This window comes from Xiphophorus maculatus, chromosome 2, assembly GCF_002775205.1.
Source record: "Xiphophorus maculatus strain JP 163 A chromosome 2, X_maculatus-5.0-male, whole genome shotgun sequence".
NCBI classification, from domain to species: domain Eukaryota; kingdom Metazoa; phylum Chordata; class Actinopteri; order Cyprinodontiformes; family Poeciliidae; genus Xiphophorus; species Xiphophorus maculatus.
In genome coordinates, this window is record NC_036444.1 from 24,456,228 (window position 1) to 24,482,100 (window position 25,873).

Consider the following 25,873-nt stretch of genomic DNA (forward strand, 5'->3'; position numbering starts at 1 on the left):
CTGAGACATAGTCAGTCTACTTAGCTGATATGCAACTTGGAGCTTCTATGCACCACAAATCTTGAACAAACTTCCAAAAAACCACAAAAAAGCCAAAACACAGAGTTCCTTAACATCAAGACTAAAAACACACCTGTTTAAAGTTGCCTTTGATTAGTAGTAAATGGAACACTGATCAACATATTTTGATAACTAAAGGCACTTTGAACTGCACAATACAAAAGACATGAACTTGAATCCAGTACGCATAGTTGGGTGATCCCCAGCCCTGACGGAGGGTTGTATGTTGTGTAAAACTTTTCCTCACCAGGGGAAACTCGTGGGAGACACGCCCATCTGGTGGGAGCTTGGCACCGAATCCCAGCGCAGGAAACAACTTGTCGCTGTCGTAGTCCTGGATGATCTCCCCAATGGCGCGCAGGGCCACGGCGTAGTCATTCAGCTGGTACGGGCTCATGTAATGGAGCGAGGTGGGCTGGGATGGGTTGCCTGCGGCCCAAACACAGCAACACAACAAAACACAAGTCAGCAACATACTGTCGTTATGTTTCCTTCCCCTGCGTTCGATTCATATTAGTTCACGCAGTGTAGATTTAGATCTAAATACATTTGTTACACCCCTGGCAGAATCGGAGGCAAGATAGATTCAGATGCTGAATGATGCATTTGGTGAACCGGTGAATTTGTGAAACCTGTGGTAAAATCACAGCTGCAGAATGGAGCGGCTAATAAATAACAGACAGTACAATTGTTGAGATAAATGAGAATGCCATGGAGTGCAACATATGGAATATAAGGAGAACTTTGCAGTGATTTTTAGACCCTATCAATCTTCCATGCTTAGGAGTCATGTCACTAACAGAATACTGTCAGAGTGTGATTGGTTTTCTTGAGACTTAACAACTAACAGAAATAGTTCAAAATAAAAAAGATTAATCTAATTCAGGGGGTTCCAGCATAAGTCCTGGGGATCTACTGTGCTGCAAGCTTTAGATGCAAGCCTGCACCAACACACCTGTATAAAAAGAATGGCTTGTTACTAGGCCTTTGCCAAACTTGATGACATGCTAAAGAGGTAATTCAAGCATATGATTCAGGCGTGATGGTTCAGGGTTGCATATAATCCTTGGTTCACACAGCAAGACTTTTAAAATTATCGGGTGATTTTCAGAACCTGAGAGACGACACACACAACAATGAAAGATCTTGTTCATAACAAGTTTGGTCGTAGAGTGTGTGGTGCTTTAAAAATGACCATTCATCACATCATTTGAAAAAATAACATTGTCCACAGAGAATCGGTTTAAGAAAAGTGTGTATTCACATGAATAAGCTGAATTACACCACTTAGTGTTGCTTTAAACATGCCAAATAGGGGGCCAGTGTAGAGTAAAGCTAAAATCTATGTCAGCCAATCGCAGTCCTTCAAAACAACCACAATGTTCTGTTGGGAACGAAATATGGAGCCAGGAAGTTCGTTTGTGTGGACAGAAAGAGAGGTTGAGCTACTGTTAGAATATAAAGTTAATGAAACACAAGACAGAGTGGACTGGGAACTCTGTTAAGCAAGTAGCTGTAGCTGGTGTAAAACAGCTGAACTCAAATTGTTCTTTTTCCTTTGCAACATATTGGAGCAGTTGGGCTTATTAGTTAAAAAAAGAAGAAGAAGCAAAAAGCATCTTAACCAACATAAAAATTAGCACTATGATAGCAGCCATCTTTCCTCCACTATTTGGTCAAGAAGTAACAACAGTCACATACAGTGACTGTTGTTACTGTATGTACAACATACATACACTGTTGTTACATACACTGTATGTAACAACAGTCACATATGTGACATCATTATTTGCTGCAGACTGTAATGTGCAGACCTCTAAACCTCAAGCTTCCAAAGTCCACACTTTGGTCAGAGTTTTTATTAACAATCATCTTTAGTAATACTAAATAGAGGTTACGTGTGGATGAAAAGCCAAATTGCATAAAAATCTATCGGGTTCACCAGATATCCAGCTACAGAAAATTTCAAATATGAACCCAAACTGAGGCCATCAACGAAGCATCATCTTCCTTCAGATGCCAGAGGTCAAGCAGCACATGGGATGGGAGTGACACCTCTCTTCTCTCTGGAAGCTCCAGCAGCAGAAGGAAATGCCCTAAGAAAAGTGTGACTCAGGTCAGCAATTTCTCTTCTTCGATCCATGTTTAGTCTCCATGGTAACCACGTGTCGTACAGGCTGGTGGTGGTAATCTCCGTTACATCCAGGATGAGGGTCTCTGATTTCCCTTTTACTCAGTCAGGTCTCACACACCAACCCATAACAAGAACTATTATTTTTTATCAAACATGATCTGTACTAAAAAAATCCTCCCAAAAAAGCAACTTCTTGATAATGTGCACAGCTATTCTCCGGCACTGGATTTACTAAACATTGTCTACATTTTCGAGAGCTCATAAACAACGCATTTGCCATGTGCATGATGCGACCATTCCCCTCCTCCATTCCTGGTCTCAAACAGGATTCAGTCCGTTTCTACACCCATGAGTTCAGGTTCTACATTTCATGCTTTAGCAAACTTTGCACACATTTTGTTTGGGCCACAGCTGAGCTCTGTCAACCAGAAAACATGAAGCACAGACATAATAAAAAGCACAAAAAAAAGAAATATATTCTGTTAATTCAAAGGCCTTACATTTTAGAACACACAGTTGTATTTACATACACTGAATAAAAAGACAAGTATTTTTTCTCACCGAATGAAGTTAAATTCGATCAAACTTTTCTTGTTTTAGGTCAATTAGAATTACCAAAATTATTTACATTTGCCAAATGCCTGAAAAAGGAGCTAGAGCATTTTTTTTAATCGTTTTTTTTTGTAACTTAATTTAAATGGTCAATGTCAAGAATAACACTTTTAAAATGTATGACTTGGGTTAAATCTTTTGGGATTCCCTTCTAACTAACCTAAAACGAGAAACGTTTGGTCTGATTTAACCTCAGACAGTGAAGAAAAATGTGTGCGAGTCTTTGTTATTCAGTATATGTGAAACAACTGCATATGTTACATGTTACAGAGTTTCTTGTTAGCAATTGTTGCCTCCCATCAATCTGGGAAGAACTAAGAGGATAATTCCAGACACTTTGAGGTCCATCACTTCTGAGCTAAAATCCTCTTTCTAAAGATTATTTATAGGAAGCTTGAGGCCAGCCCTGATACCAGACTGTGAAATATTCAGAAGACCCCAGCGACTTCCGTTAGCGTGTTGAACATGAGAGTTCATGACAGGACAATTAGAGGAAGGCCGGACAAGCGTGGCGTCTTTGGAAGGATTCCCAGGAGAAGGCTCTTGGCAGCGAGTTGGCGGCTTTACAAAGTTGAAGTAACGACCCCGTCAAAGTCCAGACTCTGAACTTGATTGAAATCCTGTGGCGGGAGCCAAAAGAGAGAGCTGAGCATAAATATATGCCAGCAAACGTCTCTGAGCAAGAACACTGTAAATAAACGTGTGCCAGAAATCCTCCAGACAGTTATGGAAGTCTGCTAAAGGTCAGACTAAAGACGATTACTTTCAGCTTCCTGCTGATTAACATGGTTAAAAAAAAATAGCCAATAAATCTTCCTTTTGGTTATGAACACACCCCATTGTTTCCTTTCTTTGTTCTTTTTTTGTGTAAATGTTAAAATGAAGGGATTTTGAAACTGATCACAGACTGGAACTGTGACCTTAAGGTGATATCAAGCCTTTGTAATCCTAATTTTTCAAAAATAAAGATTTATTGTATTATATAGGAGCCAATAAATAATTATGTATTCTGCTTTTTTTCAGCCACTGCTTCTACATAATAGCTAGAATATTTTAAAGGAAATAACCAGCGTGTGTAATTAGTTTTTTGTTTTATTTAGGGTAAAAAGCCTTGTGTAAAAACCTTTAAAAGGGCAATATTATGTCAAATTGCCTGTTTTAACCTTTGTATCATGTTGCACCGTCATTCCCTCATCAAAAACACACTTGGGAGTGTTGCTTTGATTCTTTCATGCATGTTTGAGAAATCCTTTACTCTCCATGGCAACCATTCAACTGTACAAAATGCCTGGGTGGATCTAGCCCCGCCTTTGAGAAGCAGCTCCTCCTCTGAGCTGCAGTTTCCAAGCTTCTGAGATTCCACCTACCAGAGCAGCACTCCCCACTCGGCTCCTTCAGACTAGCCAGCAGCAATTAGCAAACACCTGGTGGAACTGAGCACCTGCTGAGTTCATTACAGGAGCTACTCCTCAGTGAAATGCTGGTAAAAACATAGTTATAGGTTTAATAGAGGAGCCGTGTTGTGATGACTTCCTGAAGGTGGAGTTTCAGAAAGAGCAGGAGTTCTTAAAGAGACAGAGGCCCAATTTCAAGAAATTAGTCACATTTGACATATGCAGCATTTTTTATAACAACAGAAGTTAACACAGTTACTTGACTCTACAAAATGACACTATGTGGCTGAAAAACACAATACTGCCCCCTTAAACTTTGAAACATTTCTCAGCATATTGTATTCAGTTTTTATGTGACCGCCTAATCCTCAGGCGGTTAATATTTTGCTTGTGGTAGAAACTGCTCCATACACATTTTCTTAATGATCAAAATGATCTCCTCCATCTTTCACCATGTCCTGCAGGACCCTGATAATGACCCATTTATGTACCCAGTGGAGCAGCCAAGAGGCCGTTTTTACCTACTGAGCATTTTCAGCTATGTGCAACTTTCTTAAATCATCGCCACTGTGGCTCATATTGAAAGACTTTTCCAAAAAATATCTCTCTTTTTTTTTTACTTATCTTCAAAATTATCACATAATATATAACAGTTATAACCATGTTTGACATGTTCCAACTCCACAAAAAATGTATATAAAACATGTCTCGTCAGTTGAAGTGTTATGATTTGTGTGTGCTATGGCAACTATGTTGCAGCGCATACATCTGTCTGGAATCTGAAATCCAAAAGCTAAAAGTAATTACCGTTATTGAATTTATAATGTGGAATTTCACTAGTTTGATGTGATGCTTTGTCTCCATATAAATGAGCTGACAGAGAAACACAGCAGGTCCATTTATCCCTGTAACATGGGGCTGGACAAACTGCAGAGAAGAGTGAATGTAGAGCAGGTTTTGGCACCACTCCACCACATCAGTGTGCAGGATTTAGATTAGGGAGGAGAAAGCTATGTTTCGACTACGGGTTCCAGAATTTGAAAACTTGGCGTGTTTCAAATGGAAGAACCTGAAGACAATGAGGTCAATATTAGTTAAAAGCCAGACTAAGAGTGTTGAAAATGCCCTGCAGAAATATTCCAGTTTTTGGGCGGATGGTGAAGACGTTGAAGGGAGGTTACCATGTAAAATCAACTTTTTCAGCTTCATATTATGTTATAATGTCATTCTTTCATCAAAAACATACTTTGATTCTTTCAAGCATCTTTAAGAAATCCTTGAATCGTTGGCAAAAACGTTGTTAAAGGGTTAATAGAGGAGCCATCTTATCTTATGATGACTTTCTGAAGGCGGAGTTTAGAGCTTTAACGATTCCTTGAATGATTCGAGGAACTCGAGTATTAAAATTCCTCGAGGCTAATTATCTGCCTCAAAGCTTCATTAAATTATGTTTTATTAGTTAGCGCACCATGTTCTGGCCGGGTAATTATTTGTGTTGCGCAACGCTCTGATTTCCGCCTATGAATTGCTGATGCCTATGAGTTGGGTCGACGTTAATGTCCGATATTGATACTGCTGTTATGATTTATTTGATAACATTTTTATTCAATTACTCGATTAATTGTCAGAATAATCGAAAGAATACCCAATTACCGGAATAATCAATTATAGCCCTAGCAGAGCTTCAGAAAGAGCAGGAGTTTCTTAAAGATACAATTCCCAATTTCAAGGTGTTAAATTATGAAGTCAAACTTCTTTTAAGTCATGTTTGATGAAGCATTTTTATAACAGCTGAAGGTAACAGTTACTTGATTGTGTAATAAAATGGTATTATGTGACTGGAAACACATAATACTGCCACTTTAAGGCTCCTCTACCAGAGTCAAAAAGCAATTTTTCACAAGATCCTTTTTCCTCAGGAAAAAATATGTAAAAGTAGTGCTACTCGTATCTAGGTACAATTTTGAGTCCTCTGCCACACTCTATCTACATCATGTTACTAACATTTGTGGTACAAAATAATGGCAAACAGAAAAAAGGAAACCAATTTTAGATTCTAGCATTAAACTAACATTATTAGTTTATGCTCATGGAAAACCTGGTTGTGGATATTGTTTGGTTTACTCAGCGCGGTGGGAGTCCGATTTGATTATAGTACAGAAACTCATCCATTCTTTCTCCTGTTAAGTAAGCCCTGAAATTGTTTAACTCCGTATTAATCTGCTAAATCACATTTTGTCAGAAAGAGTCAATCAATCATCTGTGACAAAGTCTTCTGCGCAGAACAGCTAATTGTGTTTGTCTGTCTTCTTCTTGCCGTTCCTCATCTGGGCTGGTTTACTGCTAGAGCTTTCAAAAGCAGCCCGACAGGCTGGAAACGTAATTTGTAAAAATGAAAACAATGCAAGCACAGTGATTTACTGACTAAGCAAAGTACTCCGAAGTAAAACTCAAAAGTTTGAAACGACAAACTTCTAACAGTCAAATTTTACACTCTTAATCTTCTTTTTTTTTTGCAGCTAAATTAAGTCATTAAGCCAAGCTGACTGACTAGGAACTCCCCAAAGAGTTCAATTTGCACAGATCTGATCTTTTAACTGCCAAACTTTCATGCATTCGATACACTGAGGAGATGCAATTACAAGAGCGAAGCAGTGAAACACTCACCGTTTGATGCCGTGAAATCAATTGCCACCGTGAAATTAATCTGTGTCCTACAAAAAGAAAATAAATGGCATAAGGAGAAACATGGAACCATCAATCATGTCAGATTATGCCGCGGCGTGTTTTCAAAGCGTGCGGCAGAGAGCAACTAAAGCAGCAGGTTATCGGCAGCTGTCTGTCTTATTATTGGAGCCGGGAGATAACGCCGCAGCCGGTAATCTGCCCGGCTGAGCCGCTGCAGAGTCTATACTAATAACTGCGAGTGACACAAGATTTAATGATGAGAGCAACACTGCTACCTAATCCTGTACGACTTCGTACCAGTTAGTGGGAACTTACCCGCCTCTGATGTAGTCCAGGAAGGACAGCTCAGTGTCCACCAGGCAGGACAGGAGGGTCACCTGCCAGTCAGAAGAGCACGGGAGTAAGACGGGAAGCCTCACTTTATAATCAATCCATCAAGTTAATTTGTATGTCACATTTCAACAACACTGGGTTTCAAAGTGCTTCACATTGTGAAACCATAAAGAAACATTATAAACACAGCTGTGAAAACCAGTGACATCTAATGGAGTTTGTCAAGTCATTGTCAAAATCGTCAATACAAAGCAAATATGTTGCTCAATGTTCCAGTTACTATGGGTACAAAGTCACTCTGAACAGGTGGGCTTTTGGCTCTATTTAAAGGAACTCTGTTTCAGCTGTTTTTGCAGTTTTCTGGAGGTTTGTTCCAGATTTGTGTGTCTGATTAATATTTTAGGCACTGCTGCATCGATCTAATCGATGCGACGAAAGATAAACACATGGATGAGATTCTCTGGGTCCTGCTGAGGCACTACACTGAAAAATCACAAAAATCTTACCAAGTATTTTTTGTCTAGTTTCTAGTGCAACTATCTTGGTACCCTTGAAATAAGATAAAACTAACTTACAAGTGACTTCTCAGCAAGATATAGGATTTGTTTTAAGTAAATAATTATTTTGCATGGATGAAAAAATTGATTATCACAACAAAATTTCCCCATGTCATAAGTGAAATAATCTGCCAGTGGTACGAGTATTTTTCATCCATATTCAAGAATTATTTACATAAAACAAGCTTCTAAATATTGGTTAAAAGTTCCTTTTAAGTTAATTTTCTTTTAATTCAAGTGCACTGAGATATTTACACATAAAATTAGACAAGATTTCTTAGTAAGATTTGGTCTTTTGGCAGTGTAGCCCCTTAGCCTCTACCAGCCTTCTTCAGGTGGTAGAAGGCTGTATTTGTAACTGTCTTTATGTGACTCTGAAAGGTCAGGCATGTAAAACTAATTTTAGTATTTCAAAGATAAAGACTTTTTTAGATTTTGATCTCTCTTTTCTTTCATTTAAACAATAATTACGGTAAATGATCACAAAAGCTCTACGTTCTGGACTGTCACTGATTTCATATAGCTGTTCCAGTCAAATTGTTTGTCCATATGGTGAGGATATAAACACTCGCCGTCAACATAGGTGCTGTTAAAAAGCCAGATCAAACAGATGTTTTAGGTAGATATGTGCCTTCGCTAATTGCTTTCTCCCCACTCCAGTGGATCAAAGTGGAAGCGTGTTTACAAGTCGTGGCAGCCAAAGTGGAGCTCTGTAACGCTGTATAAATAAAGCTAATAAGCGAGAAACAGATGCAGGGAGTTTTTCTTTTTAAGATATTTTCTTTCTGGCAAGATACGCCAGTAAACAACCTAAAGTATTCCCATCAATTTTAATAGTGTTCATACCACACAGTTACTCATTAAGACATGATCAATCTGTCCAGTTGTTTTCAACTTTTTATGCACCAGATTCTTCCCTCCCACCTTCCTCCCTCACTTCCTGTTTAGATGAAATAAAATCCTGGTTGCATCAAACCTCCTCAAATTAAACAGTGACAAAACAGAGTTTCTACTAGGAATGCTCCGATCAGGATTTTTGCTGCCGATTCCGATACCGATCATCCATGAGGCCGATCACCGATCACTCTAAAAGTGGGGAAACTCCATACATTTGCGCTTTGGCATGTTGTTGGCGTACTGACAGCCACGCTATCTATCTTCTGATTAAGAACATGGCTGCCCACACTGACGCGGCTCAGGGATTACGTCACACGCAGCGCCGTGCGCAGTGCCCTAGTGCCTGTAAATTTAATGGTCCAATGAAGGAAATTTAAAAAAACAGGACATTTCCTCACTTTCTAAAAAAAACCCCGGGATGCCCGGGACAGGACGTGAAATACGTACATGTCCCGGGAAATACGGACGTTTGGTTACCCTACCATTACTATGTCAGTAAATATTTCGGGATATATAACCTTCAAGAAAAATTATAGATGCATCAAAAAACTGCTGATAACGAGAACATATTGATTTCCAAAGACAAAAATAAGGAAAGATTTACCAAAATAGAGCATGAACTATGAAATATGACCGATAACTAGTCGGCTAGCTACCCGACTAGTTAGCTACCCAGCTAGCAAGATATTTTTCATAGTCATTGCTCTTTGACACAACTCATTAACACATTGAATTAATGTCACACCTGGCAAGCTAAGTAACATAATCCCAATGTTTTTCTTGGGCAAGAGTTTTTGCTTCTCTAATTAACATCATAGAGTATATCATAGTATATTGTTATCTCTACAGTAATATTTTCACATGTATTTTGACATACTGTATAGTATTTGTGTTTCAAACCGTTTCCACTCACCGTTCCTGAGTTTTGGTACTTCTTCTTCTTCTTCCCTTTCTTTTTCGGATTTAGTACCTGCGGAGACATAAGCTTGTTTTTAAAGCCTGAAACAAAATTGTTGAGTCTTAATGACTCTGAAGCAGTCAAAGTTTGAGTGACTCCTGGCCCCTCAAGTTTTAATTAACCCAGACTATTTAGCAAAGCTGAACTAAATGTCTTTTTAATAAGCATTACCATAGACAATCTCTATCCCCACATTAAAGGCAAAGTAATTACTAAATTTACTTTAGTCTCCCTTTTACAAATAATTTTTCCACAGGCCTCAGGATGCTGCTCCCAAAAGAACCCAGATAAAACAGCAGCACACAGGGGTATATATTTGAACAAGCTCACATTTAATATCAAGTTTTACTCTATCTATATAGTCAGAGAGAGAGGGAGAAAAAAAAGAACTGTGAAAAGTGAAGAAAACTGATGGCATATAGAAAAAAAAGGCTGCCCTACTCTTCTGTCTACACTAAAATGATGGAGGTTGTTCTTCTTAAGCAGCTTTACTGAGTCTTAGTCTCCAGAGGTTTATGCTTTAGCAGAGCTAATGGAACAGTTAGGTAAACGCTCGAGGACATGAGAAAGGCTCAGAAGACTGACTTCAGTAATTCAACAGATTATAAAAAGGAAATAAAAACGGCCTTTCTACTGCAGAGACTCACAAAGTCATTCTATTAGTGCCATGGTGTGATGTGAGGTGGTGGTAAGGCAGACGCTTGGAGACCCAGGTAAGATGAATAATGGTGGTTTAATGATGAAATCCCAAATAAACCAAACAGTCCAAAACCCAGGCAGCACTGCTAAGCGGAAACCAGGGCTTAACACAAGTAGCGCTGGGTGAATGAATGGACGTCAAGACAGAGACAGCACGATGACACCAAATGAGACGAGGACCCGATGATTAACAAAGAACACAGGTGGGGTTAAATACACAGAGGGTAATAAAGCAAACGAGACACACCAGGGAACAATCAAGTGGAGGACAGGACAGCACAGGGACTCAGAACACAGAGAACTCAAAATAAACACACAAAAAACTCAAATCCCGACAGTCCCCTTTCCCCCTCAAGGGCGGCTACTAGACGCCCAAAACAAGTCTGAAAACCAAAACACAACAAGGGTGGGTGGAGGGGCGCAGGACGGGGGGCCAGAGTCCAAATAACAACAAAAAACAACCCAACAGGGTGGGCAGAGACACAGGAAGGAGCCAAGAGTCCAAAAACAACAGAAAACAACCCATCACACAAAAAACTCAAATCCCGACAATTAGGTTATAAAGTACATAAGTACATAAAAGTCTGAGCATTTTGTTCACGTTATTCTGAACATTGGACAGCTTTTCAAAGGTTATCCATCTATTGGACTAGTTTTAGTGATATATGATCCATCCTACAGTAAAAGAGAAAGAAGTGTGTTTATACCACAAAAACAGATCATGAACTGTAAAATATGACCAACAGCTTGCCAACTAGCTAGCTAGCTTTCTATCTATCGAGCTGGTCAGATTGAAAGCTAGCAAGGCTGTTTTAATTTAAGAACATATACATTTAAAGATTAAACAAAATTAAAAACAGTACTAAAACCAAACTAAACCTTAACAATAAACCAAAGGGTGACCAATGTAGGACGTTTGATGAAGTATGTTGGAATATTTGATTCTTAATGGAGAGAAGAACCAAAGCATTTTCTTTTAATTTACTACTAAGAAAAGAAAGACAAATAAGAAAATGGTAACACTTTATTTGAGTAAGTCTTCATGAATATTTATGACTGTTGTCATAAAGTGTCATTTGGTAAATCATGACACTTTTAATACAAAGTTGACATTATTCAAAATGTCTTCATTATGACAACTTGACATTAACCAAGAAATCATGACCTGACATAAATTTGTTATAAAAGTATTACTGATTAAACTTTAGTTTTAATAACATAAAGCTACATAATTTCTAAAAATGCATTTTTAAAAAATGTTTTTACATCTAACTTGTTTTTTAACCATATTATTCAGAGGATAAAACCATAGAAAGAAGACAATAAGCTAAAGTCAGCAGGGCTCCTTGAGCATTTATGCTCACACTGCTAAATAGTGAATAATTGCTGCTATATTTCTTCTTGTCAGCACAAGCAAAGCAAAACTTTAAAGTGAATTGTTTTTTAAACTACCCCTGCTTAAACCTTTTTTAGTCTGGAAAAAAAGGTGCTGAATAGATTCCCCCGCTCACCGTGAGAGAGTGGATATATATTTTTGGCAAACTGAACAAAAGTGAGTCAGATGGAGTGTTTCATTTTATGCACTTACAAAATAATCAACTAAAGCAATGTCACATATTGTACAGAAACCATGGATGAAACGGCAAGTTAGCATTACATCTTAAAGTGAACGACTACAACCAAGTTTTATTAAAATCCTGAGAGAATTTTCATGCTAGACTGAAACTGGCATGATAGCTAGCTAGCGAGCGGTGTAGCTAGCTAGCAAGCAAACCACTGGGACTAAATGAGTGACTGGCTTTTTGCTTTGGATGAACAGGTTCAATTTAGAACTTCAAATGAAAAGAAGCTGTTTCTCTGAATATATTACGTACATTTGGACTTTGCATTTCTTTGTCTGTGGAAGTGACATTAACCAACAGAGGTGATTTATTTATTTATTTTCAGAAAAGGAAGAGCTTCGCTTGCATTTACAGAGACGCATATTGTTGTCCCTTGCTGTATTTTATTTTGTTGTGGTTGCTGGGCTTTTCTATACAGATTTATTTTTCCTATAACCTGATAGATTGTATCATGTTGGTGATACAGGGAGAAACGGTGACATAAAATTGGACTGCTTTTGTTTTTATCGTGTTATTTCACCTAAAGAAAAAAACCAAAAAAACATGATGCAGAAAGCAGAAAAACAAGCACATGAATAAAATCACTATTGGCAAGTGAAAATTTTACAAAACCCAGCGATCGTAATTGGTTACAATATATCTAGTTGTAAAGAGCGGAGCTGTAACTCTGCTTTTAGGCTTCAAATGTTCATATGTCCTTTTGGTCAAAAATATTCTGACACTATAAGGCTCAACCGCAGAAACTATTCACAGTGCACACGTTAGTGAAGGTTTCTTTCTGTAAAAAGCAAAGATAGAAATGGCCACCAGCATCATTATTCAGAAGCGGTCGCTGTCAATCACACGGGAGGAACTCGTCTTTGTAGTAACTAAGAAAATAAAAGTCTGCAGCTGTGGCTTTGTCTGGTTGCATTCACAGAAAATGTTTGAAAAAATAAAAATCTGTGAGAACAGATCAGCCCGACACTGAAAGTTGCTGCTGAGTGCAGAGCTTTTATCACTGTACATGTAGCAAGCTTATTGGTGCGTGCAAGTGTTTTATTTTATTTTATTTTGATAAAGTGTTAGATAAAGTGCTTTCCAGCTCTTCCTCATCTCTAATTGGAATTAGGTTGAGTGTGTGGTCATATCGAGGGACTGAATGAATACCAACGTCTATGACAAAAGCCTGTAGGCGTGTGTGTGTGTGTGTGTGTGTGCGTGTGTGTGTGTGTGTGTGTGTGTGTGTGTGTGTGTGTGTGTGTGTGTGTGTGTGTGTGTGTGTGTGTGTGTGTGTGTGTGTGTGTGTGTGTGTGAAGAATAGCACCTCATAGACATGGAACTGTGACTGGCTTCTGCACATTTCTCTGTAGCTGGTGCTGAATTCGCCGATGAAGTCATGTCTGTTAAAAAAAAAAAAAAAGCAGAGCAAAAATATGGTCACATTTCACTCGAACTTCAAAATATTCATATGGAAGAGGATTAGGGCCACTAAAAAAAAGTGTTAGATTTGATTTACCCTCAGTATTCTTACTTTTGATGTCAGAGGATTAAAGTTAGAATTCTGAGAAAACATAAACATTTTGAGAAAAAGTCAAAATGCAGAGGGAAAAAAAAGACAAGATTAAAGTCAGAATTATTTTTTTTTCTTCAGTGGCACTGATCGTCTTCCGTAGGATACAGGATCATAAAAAGATTAGAGGAGTAATCAGAAGTATCAGTGATAAGCTGTGTGGCCTCTGTCGTCAGGAGGCTAGTTGGTAGTTTTTTAATTTCATGGAGATAATGAAAGGTGTTTAAAATTAGAGTCAGGTATTATTAGGAGCTCAGTGGAACAAACACATCCAGTCAGATACTTTGTGTAGTTTACACTAAAAAGGCAGAAAATTTGGTCTGAAAAAAATCTCTGCTTTAAAGGCATGCAATATAGTACACACTTATTGGCACGTCTTATGAACATTTATATACAAGTCTTAAAATAAATGGTTGTTATGGAAACAACGAGATACCAACCTTTCTTTCAGTTCTCAAACTGCGAGCTTGTAAGATTTATCTTTCTTTTTTTACTTGTTTTACAGTCCTGCTCACGGTGTGACAGTAAGATAATACAAGTCAAGCTCTATCTTTGTTTGCAGCAGCTCCAGTTTATTAATATTTGATTGCTCTGAATGTAAATATGGGAGTGAGTGGAGTAGCTATATTCTTTTAGATACTTAAACACGGTGGAGGGTTTTAAAGTTTCCCCTCTTACAAGAGAGTTCTGTATTTATTACAGTAGGTTCACCTCAGCTGTAAAAGACAGAATCTGAATAAAAATGTCAAGATTTATGATTTTAATAGGATTTGTATTTTATTTATGTGTTATTTTATTACACATATTTGATCACCAACCAATCAGGAATATTCTGTCTCTCCCTGCTTGTCCGTCTTTAAGAGGTCCTCCTATACTCCCCTCATTACTTCAATTAATTGCTCCAGTTTGAACTCATTACTTACATGATAACACCTTTCCACGCACTCAATTTATCAAACTCTAACTTCTCCACCATGGGGGAGACCAACAGGTACAAAACAGATCTGCACAAAGCTGGGAAGGGAATTAGAAGATGGAGAAAACTCAAGATGACTCTGACACCAGATAGTTTGGTAGACTCGGTTTGATTTTGGAACAGAATTGCAACATTTGTTACATTTTCAGCCGGTGTCGTTCGCATACACTCTGTGTCAAACAAGCCAAACCCCTTTGAGAAATCTGTTCACACCCCTCGCCTGTGGTGGCGCTGTACCAAGAACGACAAGAACGTCAATAAAACCTCTGAAGAAGACACAGAGCGCAACGTCCTTCTTCGCAAAATGTGAACAAAAGCGGAGAGGCGTCTGATTTTAGCAGTTTTAAGATTTCTCTTTTTTTGTCTTGGGCAAATGTACCGAGCAAACAAACACTGTTCAACAGCAGCTGCATTTCCACTAACCATAACATTGTGCAAATTGAAACTAAAAATAATAAAGTAGCTTAATGGAAAGATGCCAATTTTTTTTAAAAAAACCCTCACATTTACTAACAACTGACTCATGCCAGTTCTGCTTTTCGTTTAGAAAGAGCTGAAAAACCCCCAAATGCTTTTGAAGGGGACTGTAGGTAAAACATTAGAGGCTGATTAACTTCCTGTTGGAGCAGAACAGACACTAGTATATAAACTTCAGTGGGAACAAAACCCCAGTCATTATCATAAAAACAGAACTTCTCAGTATTATCTGAATGTTCTTGGTGAGTCAGTAATACAACCCAATAATGTGGACCGCTTTATGGCTCTAAAATGTCTGCACACCTTTCATAAAATGACAAGTTTCAACAACAATCAATAAATTGACCACAATAAATCATTGCACTCTTTTCTACATATAATGCAATATTTCCATATGAAAACCAACACAAAGGAAAAATTATAAGTGGTTTGATAAATGTGCAGCTCTAAACTCATACATTTTTTAAAGCGCCTTTTGATCCAGTTAAAACACTGACTCTGACTCTCAGTGCCATGAATCCTGGGCTTCACTTTTAATTTCTGGAGGCCGATACTGGGAGGTTTTTGCTCGTTTTGCCTGGTTTTGAACCAAGTCTACAGTTTCTTTTGTAGTGTTAGGCGAACCTCTGAGAGTGAAACTAAATGACTGAATCAACTTTCATCATAGGCATATTTTTGTCTGCAGCTTAGTGAATAAGTCACTGTGTTTCCATTACAAATGTGTGCAAAACTTTGTCAATATTCCACAAATGTCAATACAAGCAACAAAAAAAAAAAGACAATTTTGCAATTGTGGTGTTTCCATTAAATAAGAAATACAATTAAAATCACATATTAATAAGTTTTTTCACGCAACAAATCATTAAAAAAACATGCCACGCTGTGGTCCTCCTACCACTTCCTGTCGTCTTCTTCTTTGTGGTTTCCATCAGTGGCAACATCCTGCAGTTGATCATGTGACTCATGTGATGTGAATAAAGTGTTTCCATTGCAGTTTTGCGAAATAAATAATTTCGACATGGCCAAATAAAGCCACCTCATTCTAGCACCAAAATGTTTATGGAAAGAGCAGAAATGCAAATTGCCGTGTTTCCATCAAGCAAATTTAAAGTATTAAATTGCACATTTAACGGAAATGCAGCTACTGAGAGACTAAGAATGCTGCAGAATTTAAAGCTGGGATGTTGAGGATTTAGTTTAAGGTCTCTTTCTCTTTAAGGTCTTACATATTTTCTACCAATTAAGTTTGTTGGGATTTAAAAAAAAAAACAAAACAAACATGAACACAAAAGGTGTAATTTTTCCAAAAATATGGATTAATCTCTATGTATTTGAAAGTGCAAAAGAAAAGTCACCCATAGCACTAAACACGTGTTTCTTTTTCTGTATAAAACAAGAAGCTGTGAGATGATTTCTCTAAGTGTGATCTGGGACTGTGAGCCCTTCTTAGTTCTTCAAGTAGATATATTCAGCACAGGTTTTATTGGTGAGAAGGAGCCAATAATGTGGGATGGATTTAATTAAATAATGGCATACCAAAACCTACATGTTATTACCACAATGTAATAACATGTAGGTCATAACATAATAAAATAGACCCTCACCCTCCGTCTCTGTCCCAGTCATAAACTTCCACCTTAATGCTCCTGTAGAGAGAAAGAAAAGGTAGAAAACAAGTTCAACCCTTAAGATTTATTATCAGTTCAAAGAGCTCACTGCTGGTGTGAGGAAAAGTTTCTTTATACAGTGTAATTTTATTTCACTTCTATTCCTTTATTTTCCTTTAAAGAATGTCTCCACATAAACTTGAATTGGAACGCACCACAAGTTTCCTAACAGATTAGCTTTTTTTCCGCAGCGCGGAACCCCGTCGTTGTGCTTTTCGACTTTTCCTCACACGTTTCCCGAGATTTCATAAGCTAATTAATCTCTCTATGTCGCCACATATCACCGCCGCGCCTGAATACTTCAGCAGCTCTAAAATTCGGAATCCTAAAGACGCTGCAATTATCTGTAACCAGTTGCTGAGGGCTTGCAGGGTTCCTGCGGTGGGCTGCGTTGTACCTGTCATAGTCTCCGTTGCACAGCGCCCTGACGGGAATTTTAAAAGCCTGCCACACCGGGTCCAGGGTATTCTTCACCACTTCTGTTTTGTGGCAGATGGTGTAGCTGTGAGACATATAGAAGTGTTACGTTGACAAAAAAAGAAGAAAAGAAAAAAGAAAAACATAATAATAGCCCAGCAATGCATGCCGCTCTTTGTCAATAACTGTTTTTTTTTTTTTTTTTTTGCCGCATCCAGACTGGCTCTTTGTTACCAAGCTGTGCTGCTGTTATACCCTGCAGCGGGGCATTTAAGTCGCATCAGTACAAACCCAGCTGCTCTAAAGAGAACGTGTTAAGTGTGAGACGCTCAAGTCGACTTGAATAACAAGCATCTGCGGGGCAGGAAAAAAAAAAAAGATAAAAGTGACCTCCGCACAAAGTTTTGCACTTAATTCCATCACTACCCTCTTTGTTTTCTTCTTGTCAACTCTGTCCTGTTTTATCGGCTCATCTACTGCCTCCTCGTGATGAAAGAAGGGGGGGATTAGGAGGGAGAATGTCACATATACATCATCAAGGGTTATGTAACGTCGCAGAGACAAGTCACTCTGCATAGGAGCTTTTAGAGCATGAAAACAGCCGCGCTCGGGCCTCCGTGTACGTTACAGTCATCTTTACGTGCCGGCTGGGTTTTCTGTTGCTTACATGCGTCACATCGAGATGGCTGGATCTCTCAGTTCACCAAGTCGAGGCAAAACAACAAATGGGGGAAAAAAATGCCTTGAAGGACTTACGACCCGTCTTCGTTGCTGCGGTAAAACACAAGGAAAGGATCCGATTTGCCAAAGAAGTCCTTCTTATCCAACTTGTTGCCACAAAACTGAAGCATCACCGACTCCTAAACAGGAGAAATAGAAACACATGTTACTGAGAACAACTAACGATGTAAATATCCAGACACAATATTTGTGTCTGGAAATTTTTTCAAAGGGAACTAAATGAGGGACCTGAGACAAAAATAGAGCACATGGTGACATTAGATCATTGAAATGTGTTGACAATCTGACAAAGCAGAGGGATTGTGATATTGTCCACTGGTTACACTTCAATATTACAAAACCATGTGATGGAAATATTATTATTAAACATTGCATTTAATATTTCCTCTGAGGATCATATGTTCGTTAAAAACTTTCACCTCTTTTCTGACTTTTAATCTCATCTGTGGACATCTACTGCAGTTAGACACCATCAAACGTCACGGCAACCAGAGGCTGAGTGAGACTTTTTCATTGTCTGTCACTTTGACCTACGTGGCCAAATATTCCCGCCACAATTTATTTTGGCCTGCCCATTTCTAAAATGATAACGATGTAGTTAATAGTCTATCATTTTATGTAATATTCAACCTGAACAAGCTTCACAGAAAATCTACAACATGCTTTTTCTCCGCAGTGATAAAAACAACAGACTGTGGTAGTAGCTGCATATAAACAATGACTTCATTGTTTTATTGTTTAACTTCCACCTGGTCTGCATGGACCTCAATACCACGCCTGCTTGTGTGTAATCAAATGTCTAAAGTTGTCATGAGGTTTTGGGTTTTTGTCTCCGACAGACGTCTTCTAATGGAAGTTTTAATGTTGATCTGGAGGCTCAATTTGCACTCTGCTCCCACAATGGAAACCTGGGATTACAAGCACCACTTTGGGAAAGGTTTTGAAATCAGGGAACATTTTTCCAACTGAAGCGATCAGAATTTGGCAATACTCCCTGAGAGGCCCGCGCTTTAGCTAGTGGAATCCCCCATATAGCTTGCATTTCTTCTACACCAGTATACTTCATAACTCTTTAACGTGTTGTCACGTCCCAGATAGCGAGATGCATTGAGTACAAAATAATGCTCAGATGCTCTGATGGGAATCTTTTTTTTTTGTTTTGGACTGGTTTAGTTGCCTGTACTCTGTAAAGTAAAGTTGAAAATGTCTGCATGTTTGCACCGAGTGATCAGAAGTGTGAAATGCCAGATTCACTGTTTTAAAGGGGAAGGGTTATGGACTTTCCAGGCACATTGCACAATCAAGTAACTATGGTACCTTCAGTTGTTATAAAAATGCTATAAATATCAAATACAACTTAAAAGAAAATTGGCTTTGCAATTTAACGCCATGAAATTGGGCCTCTGTCTCTTTAGGAAACTCTTTGAAATTCTACCTTCAAGCAGTTGTCACAACATTGCTTCTCTATTAACCTTTTTTTTTTTAGAAAAAGGTCAATGACAAAAATAATATGTGGTCATAATCAACCAAAATTACATTCCCGTTCTTTGCAATAATGACATTTTTCACATTTAAAGTGTGATGATACATTGTGATAGAATTGTAGGTTAGATTCTTTCTGTTCCAATGCCACTCTGTGAAACAAGCTCTTTGACTTGGCTTGATGAACTACTTAGAGAAAGAAGATTTTCCCCGATGTTGCTTACGTTTCAAACTAATTTTCTTTACTGCTGTGAAACCGTTGACCTAGTAACAACTTATCCACACCTTATCCAAAGTATTCAGATTGATCCCAACAGAAGCCAAATCCATAAGAAGTTGTTTGTGAAAATTGTTTGATAGTCCTGACAGAATCCCACTGTAAGCCAATAACGACTTTCTGGTTTAAAAGAGAAACTAACAAGCCGGCTGAGAGAGAGATGAGAGCGAGGCCGGGCGGGGGACGGGAGACGACAGTGGCTTCAAGTCTGACTCTTACCCTGCAGTTGCTCAGCTCCTCTGCTCTAATGATGACGGTGCCACATTTCTTTCCTGGAATTCCACTGGAGAAAACAGAGAGAAAAAAAAACAAAAAACAGAGAAAAAAAATAATGTGATGACTATACGGCTGTTACTGCATGATGCACAATAATAGCACAAACACAAACACTGCTCCTAAAGATTCTTCTTCAGGACACCAGTCACATAAAGAAGTGTGATTTGTATCACTAAGGCGCACACATTAACTCCACTTAATCATAATTTCAAATGTATACTTATTATAATTGGACAGACTATAATAATATATAGACAATAGTAAAACTAACAATGTCGACAATATGGACAGTCTTTTTTAAACAAACATGATCAATTTGGAATTTATTGTGACAATAACAAACCAAGATTCCTATCGTAACAAATGTATCGCGATAAATGATACGATACCATTACCCATGACGACCTAACTATCAGCAGTCAATCATGACCAGTAACAAGAAATGAATGTGCTTCGACATTTTCGAGATATGACACACAACCTTCAACACAAGATATTAAATATATGTTTATACAGTCATATTCAATAAATTGGAATATGCGTTCTGATGAGGCTCATTTGTCAAATTAAAAGTACGTTTTAAAAATAACATCCTAAAAGAAGGAATTAAACATACTTTTCATCAATGCTACATTTCTGTGTTAAAATGTTTTTTTATTTAATTGTTCTAATTTTAAATGTCAAAATGACCAACATGTATGATTTTAATGATCACACTTGACAAAATGCAATGTCTGTCGCTAGTTTACACAATTGTTAACTACATGATGTGTTTATGATGTTTTCATGATGTAAAACACTTTGAACTGCCTTGTTGCTGAAATTCCCTCTGCAAATAAACTTGATTGATTGATTAAAACACAAAATAAATCACTTTAAATAGTGGTTATTTAAGAATGACAACACATTTCCTGCAGTGGATGTTCATCAAAATTATAAGTTGTCTTTTTATTCAAAAGGTTAAGTACCATTTTCTATGCTGGTCTGTTCTTTGACAGTAGTGGAATATTGACAACGTTTGCACACATTTGTAAAGGAAACGCAAGACCACACAAATACCACATGACCAAACCCTCTCCTCCTCTGAAAACGCAAAACAGCAAGACGATGCAAATAAACATCTGACGCTGATATCGGCTCACTCATTGAACCGATGTTAAAAAACGACCAACATCAGCCGATACCGATGTTAATGTTGATATATTGCGCATCACTACTGCAGACAGAAAGAATCTGACCTCAGCCCAATAGATCACCATGGTTACTCACACAAATGCTTTTAAAAAAAACAACCACTACATCAACTAGAAACAAACATCATAACGATATACACTGTATATGGTTTGGATGTCCAACCAAAACACAAACATCACACAAGCCCTTCAAACACAACGAAAGACGTTCATATTGAGAGACCGTCTCCTCAATATTATGGAAGACTGAACAATATGCACATTTAAATGGCTGAACTGAACCTATGCAATAATTAATACTCAAAAGTTCTGAAAAAAGAACTTAAAAAAGAGATCTATGGCGTACGTTATACACGTTTTAACATTTCAAATGTTGGAAACTCAAGAAGCTTTGATTCTTGAAGCGGCTTTAAGTTTATTTTGAACACTCAGGTTTACAACTGTCAACCTTAACTCGTCAAAACCCATGGCAACCAACAATGCTTACTCTAATGGATCACCAGAGAAAATATGAGGCAAAATTGCTTGGAACGCTGAAACTGAACAGAGCAGCTGTTACTTGTTCAACTAAGTCTGAGGTTCTTATGTGCTACAGAGGAAAACAACATGGTTTTATATTAATTCAGTGCTGAATTGCTTACTAGTAATTAAATAGAACGGAGTTACTTGGTGTTAAGATTTTAAATTTTAGTACAGTGAAAACCATAATGACAGTCTCAATACTTTTGTTCAAACAATCTTTAGCTTCCTCCTGCAACTATTTCCTTTCTTCTCAACATTAAGCAGCGTTCCCATGTTAATTGGAAACAACAAGTCGCTGTGGACGTATTGATTCTATTTCCATACAACTGGTCAATGGTTTGTGTGTATGCAGCCCTTCTGACTTCGCTGCACGTGTTTTGTTGCTATGATACCAAGTTGAAACAAATGTGTGTTTTTTTTTTAGTAGTTTCTGTTTCCCACGTACGATAGTGTTGTTCAGAGTTTAGTCAAGATCTAACAGATAAATGAGAAATTAGCTCTACAGCAAATATAATCATAATCTTAAGGTCCTAAATAAATCAACAGAGGACAGAACTTGCCCCTCCACCAGGTGAAGTGTTACTTATTTTAAATGAGTTTTTTAATACAGCAGCAACAGTGACAGGAAAGGCAAACTAAGACACGGGAGGCTGACCACTAAAACTAGACCAGATGTTTGCCACAAACAAACATCTGGTTTGAAAGGGCAGAGATCATTTCATTTGGCTAAGATCTGACCAGTAATGACTCAGAAAGAAAATAATAAAACAGAGAAATTGCAGGAAAATTGGAGCAAAGCTTTGCAAGCCCCCGTCCATCCCCTCAAGCGCACAGTCACCTCAGACTCACCACGCTTCCTTTGATGAGCGGGAAAGGAGTTACTGAAATTAATTTGCTCCACGACATGGACAGATTGCTCGGTAAGTGGGCGGATGGGGGAAAAAAAAACGGGCTGGAGAGCCAACAGAAGAGGACGGACCGAGTGGGAAAGGCAGAGGGAGATGGGAGTTAAGTCCCTGGAAAGATGAAGAGCTGAACGAGAGGCCGACGCCTGAACACAGAGTGGGCCTGACTGCACCAGCATACGGTCCCCCAAGTATCACTGAAATGGATTTTTAGATTGCGGAAGCTCTTAGGTGCTCACAACGCGGACGCGTATCGGCGTGGAAAGCGAATGTCACCCTCCTGTGTCTTAGTCCAGATCTATTTTTTAACACTACGATGCTTCTGAATTGCATATGGAAACAAAGAAGCCGATAACTTACTGATTTTCTGTACTCACAAGACGCATGTGTGACCACATTTAGAGCCAATTACGTTCCGTTAGGAACAGAGTCCCTCTCTTTGTCTTTTGTAATTCTGGGAGGGGGATAAAAGACTCAAGAGAACAAAAAGTGAAAAAGTGCAGCCTACTCTTTTTGAATATGAATCTTTCTGAAGAAAGTCTACAAGTAAGACAGAAGCATTGTTTTTTTTATTTATAATATAAATATAGTCCAGGCAAACTTACCCTTCTCTCGTTATCGATATTTTTAAAAATCTGAGGCAATGCAGTGGCGCAGAGGTAGAGGGTGTAACTCACATAGTCGTTGAAGCAACCAAATCCTGACCTGTTGACCTTTGCCACGTCTTCCCTCTCTCTCACAACCTACTTTACTGTCTGACCACTAACAAATAAAGGTTACTAGAGCCAGTAAAACCCTTAAAACTATACAAAAATATCCAGCATGGGCAACTAAGAAAATTGAGTTTCTAATACAAAACTTTCTTTATTCTGTTCTTGTTGCTGCTTGGTTGAAATATGCTCTGAAAATGACTTTATGAACAAAAATGTGATGTAAGGTTATTGTCTTCTCTGTTTTGTTTTTCCGCATGATGTTTTTCACTCGGGGGCGGGGGGGTGACTAAACGTAGGTTGCTCTGACCTGCGCGGACAATCGGGCATTCATAATAATAAGAGATGATCTAAAAATATCTTAACGAAAAAAGGCTAAAAATAGAACATATACATGTGTGCAGACTGGCGCGCCGAGCACCACAGGAAGACACACAGATCAGAAATACAGTGAATGACTGCAGGCAGAGGTTACATAACTCTGAAATGGAAACACATTCTTACATCACATTCCTTCTGCATCATTCTTCAGCAAGCCCATTCAGTTGCAAGCACTCATTGATTCGGCCTTCAACACACACACGCACACACACACACGCCCCCACGCAAGCACACACAAAGGGATATGTAATAGTAATGGAGGAAGATGACAGTGGAATCACTTCCTTCTTTCTGTTGTTCCGTCACATAAGCTGACATAGTGGACATCAACCAGCGATGAAAGGCGCAGGAGGACACTAGCAGCATTTCCACTGACCATATTATTTCACAACTTGATATTTTGAAAACAAATTTGCTCACTGAAAACAAGTACGGTAAGTAAAAAAAAACAAAAAAACTCAAGCTTTTCGCTAAAACATCTTGGCACTAGGATGAGGTGGTTTGATGAGGTGGTTGATTTATTTCGTAAAACTGCAAAGGAAATACACGAGTCACATGATTGACAACCGGATGTTACTACTGGCGGAAACCACAAAGAAGATGACAGGAAGTGGTTTTTTCATGACATATTCCATGAACAAACCTTTTCAAGTGTGATTTTAATTACGTTTCTTCTTGAATGGAAACAGCACAATTGTGAGATTGTGGGGTTTTTTGACATTAGCGGAATACAGACAAAGTTTGAACGTAGCTACTGATAGATAGCTATGTTCAAGCTCAGGAAGAATACAATTAGATAGTATGAACTAAAACTTGCTTATGCACGCTTGTATTTCAACTTTGTCAATAACAGTACACTACATGTACATCATTTACCAGACTTTAGAAAATGAAGTTTTAGGTCTTCAGTATTCTCTTTTCAGACACTAACAAGCAGTTGGGCAGTTTATCCTCTGCCTTTTCTGTTGATTTTCCCATTTTGAAGATTGTCTAAATATGGAGTCATTCCAGAATGAGTCGTTCCAATCAATTCAGGCATTGATTGATTGGGGGCGTTTGAAAAATCTAACTTTTATCATTCCCTGAGCTCTATTTGAGAAAGCTGTGTAATAAACCCTTAGATACTTTGAAGAATCAACTCACAATTCATCCGACTCAAGTGTGAAAGGTTCACTTTTTAAACAGATTCTTTTATGTTGATTGCTATGTTTAGTGCAGCATTGTTGTGCACGCAGGGGGAGTATATTGACAAAAAAGTGTTTCTAAAGTCAACACTTTAGAATAAATTCTTCATAATTAAGAAAATAACATCCTACTCACATTGAATAATCATACCTTGACTATGTTTTCAATCAACTTTGCCAAACTGTGGAAAGGACAACAAATGACACCCTAAGTCTTTAGAAAGTCACCAAAGATGTTATGGTAAGAAGGCTAAAAGTGGAGCAAAATGGTTCTGTAAATCAACATACTGAATGTTATAAACTGAAATTATTTCTGATTGCAAATCAGAACGGAAATGTCAGAATTACAATAGCAGGATAAAAAAATTAATACTGATGTTAATTTTAATCCAGAAATAGAAACGAGCTGTTTAGTGTAATGTTATGGTTATTGCTAAAGACAAACTGAGACACATTTATAAAATGTGTTAATATACAGTTCTTCTTTCTCATAATGATAATTAATATAACAAGGGTCATGTTGAATAGAGGGAAACACTGAAAAGTGACATCTGGCATGTGACCCACAGTTTCCTTCAACAGATTAATACTAATATTACAAGTATGTTGATGTTTAAACTATAAAATCAAATCTTACAAGAACGTGTTTGAAAAATGCATTTTAAAGATTTTACTTCATATGTAAATTTGTCATATAAAGTTAGGGCAATTTGAAAAAAATGATCACCTTGGTGGCAGAAGCATATTTAGCTCTTTTTACATTTTATATCAGGACAAGAAAAACATATTTTGTATAAAAAATATGAAATTGTATGTTTCGGACAGAAAATCTGTGTCATTATATATTGATACCTCAAGGAAACAAAAAATATTTGTAAAAGTACATTTACATTTAAAAATAATATGCTTATTTATTTATTTATTTATTTATTTATTTTCCCTGCCTCAGAGATTTGCTTTTTGAAAATTTTGCTTCACTTTCGTGCACAATTACAATAAAGAAATTTTGATTCTGATAAGTAACAAGTTGCTATTTATGTATAATTCTAATCCAAAATGACAAAATGGGGGGCAATGATAGTATATATACATAAAATAATAATATATATTTTTCAAAAGGGCACTTTTTTATTCTATTAACTAAATGCATTGTGTGAAT

General features: G+C 37.8%; 1 protein-coding gene across 2 annotated transcripts in view; it reads right to left on the bottom strand.

Annotated features, from left to right (window-relative positions):
- The window catches only part of LOC102221087 (copine-8-like), an 84,551-nt gene that overhangs the window by 15,161 nt on the left and 43,517 nt on the right, over positions 1-25,873 (bottom strand). For both annotated transcript variants that reach the window (XM_023347595.1, XM_023347605.1), the window contains exons 7-15: positions 19,763-19,826; positions 17,800-17,903; positions 17,024-17,128; positions 16,564-16,605; positions 13,261-13,336; positions 9,589-9,645; positions 7,204-7,265; positions 6,868-6,914; positions 308-489 (exon numbers count right to left, since the gene is read on the bottom strand). In XM_023347595.1, coding sequence (XP_023203363.1) covers positions 308-489; positions 6,868-6,914; positions 7,204-7,265; positions 9,589-9,645; positions 13,261-13,336; positions 16,564-16,605; positions 17,024-17,128; positions 17,800-17,903; positions 19,763-19,826 — 739 coding nt within the window. The remainder of the gene's footprint in view (positions 1-307; positions 490-6,867; positions 6,915-7,203; positions 7,266-9,588; positions 9,646-13,260; positions 13,337-16,563; positions 16,606-17,023; positions 17,129-17,799; positions 17,904-19,762; positions 19,827-25,873) is intronic.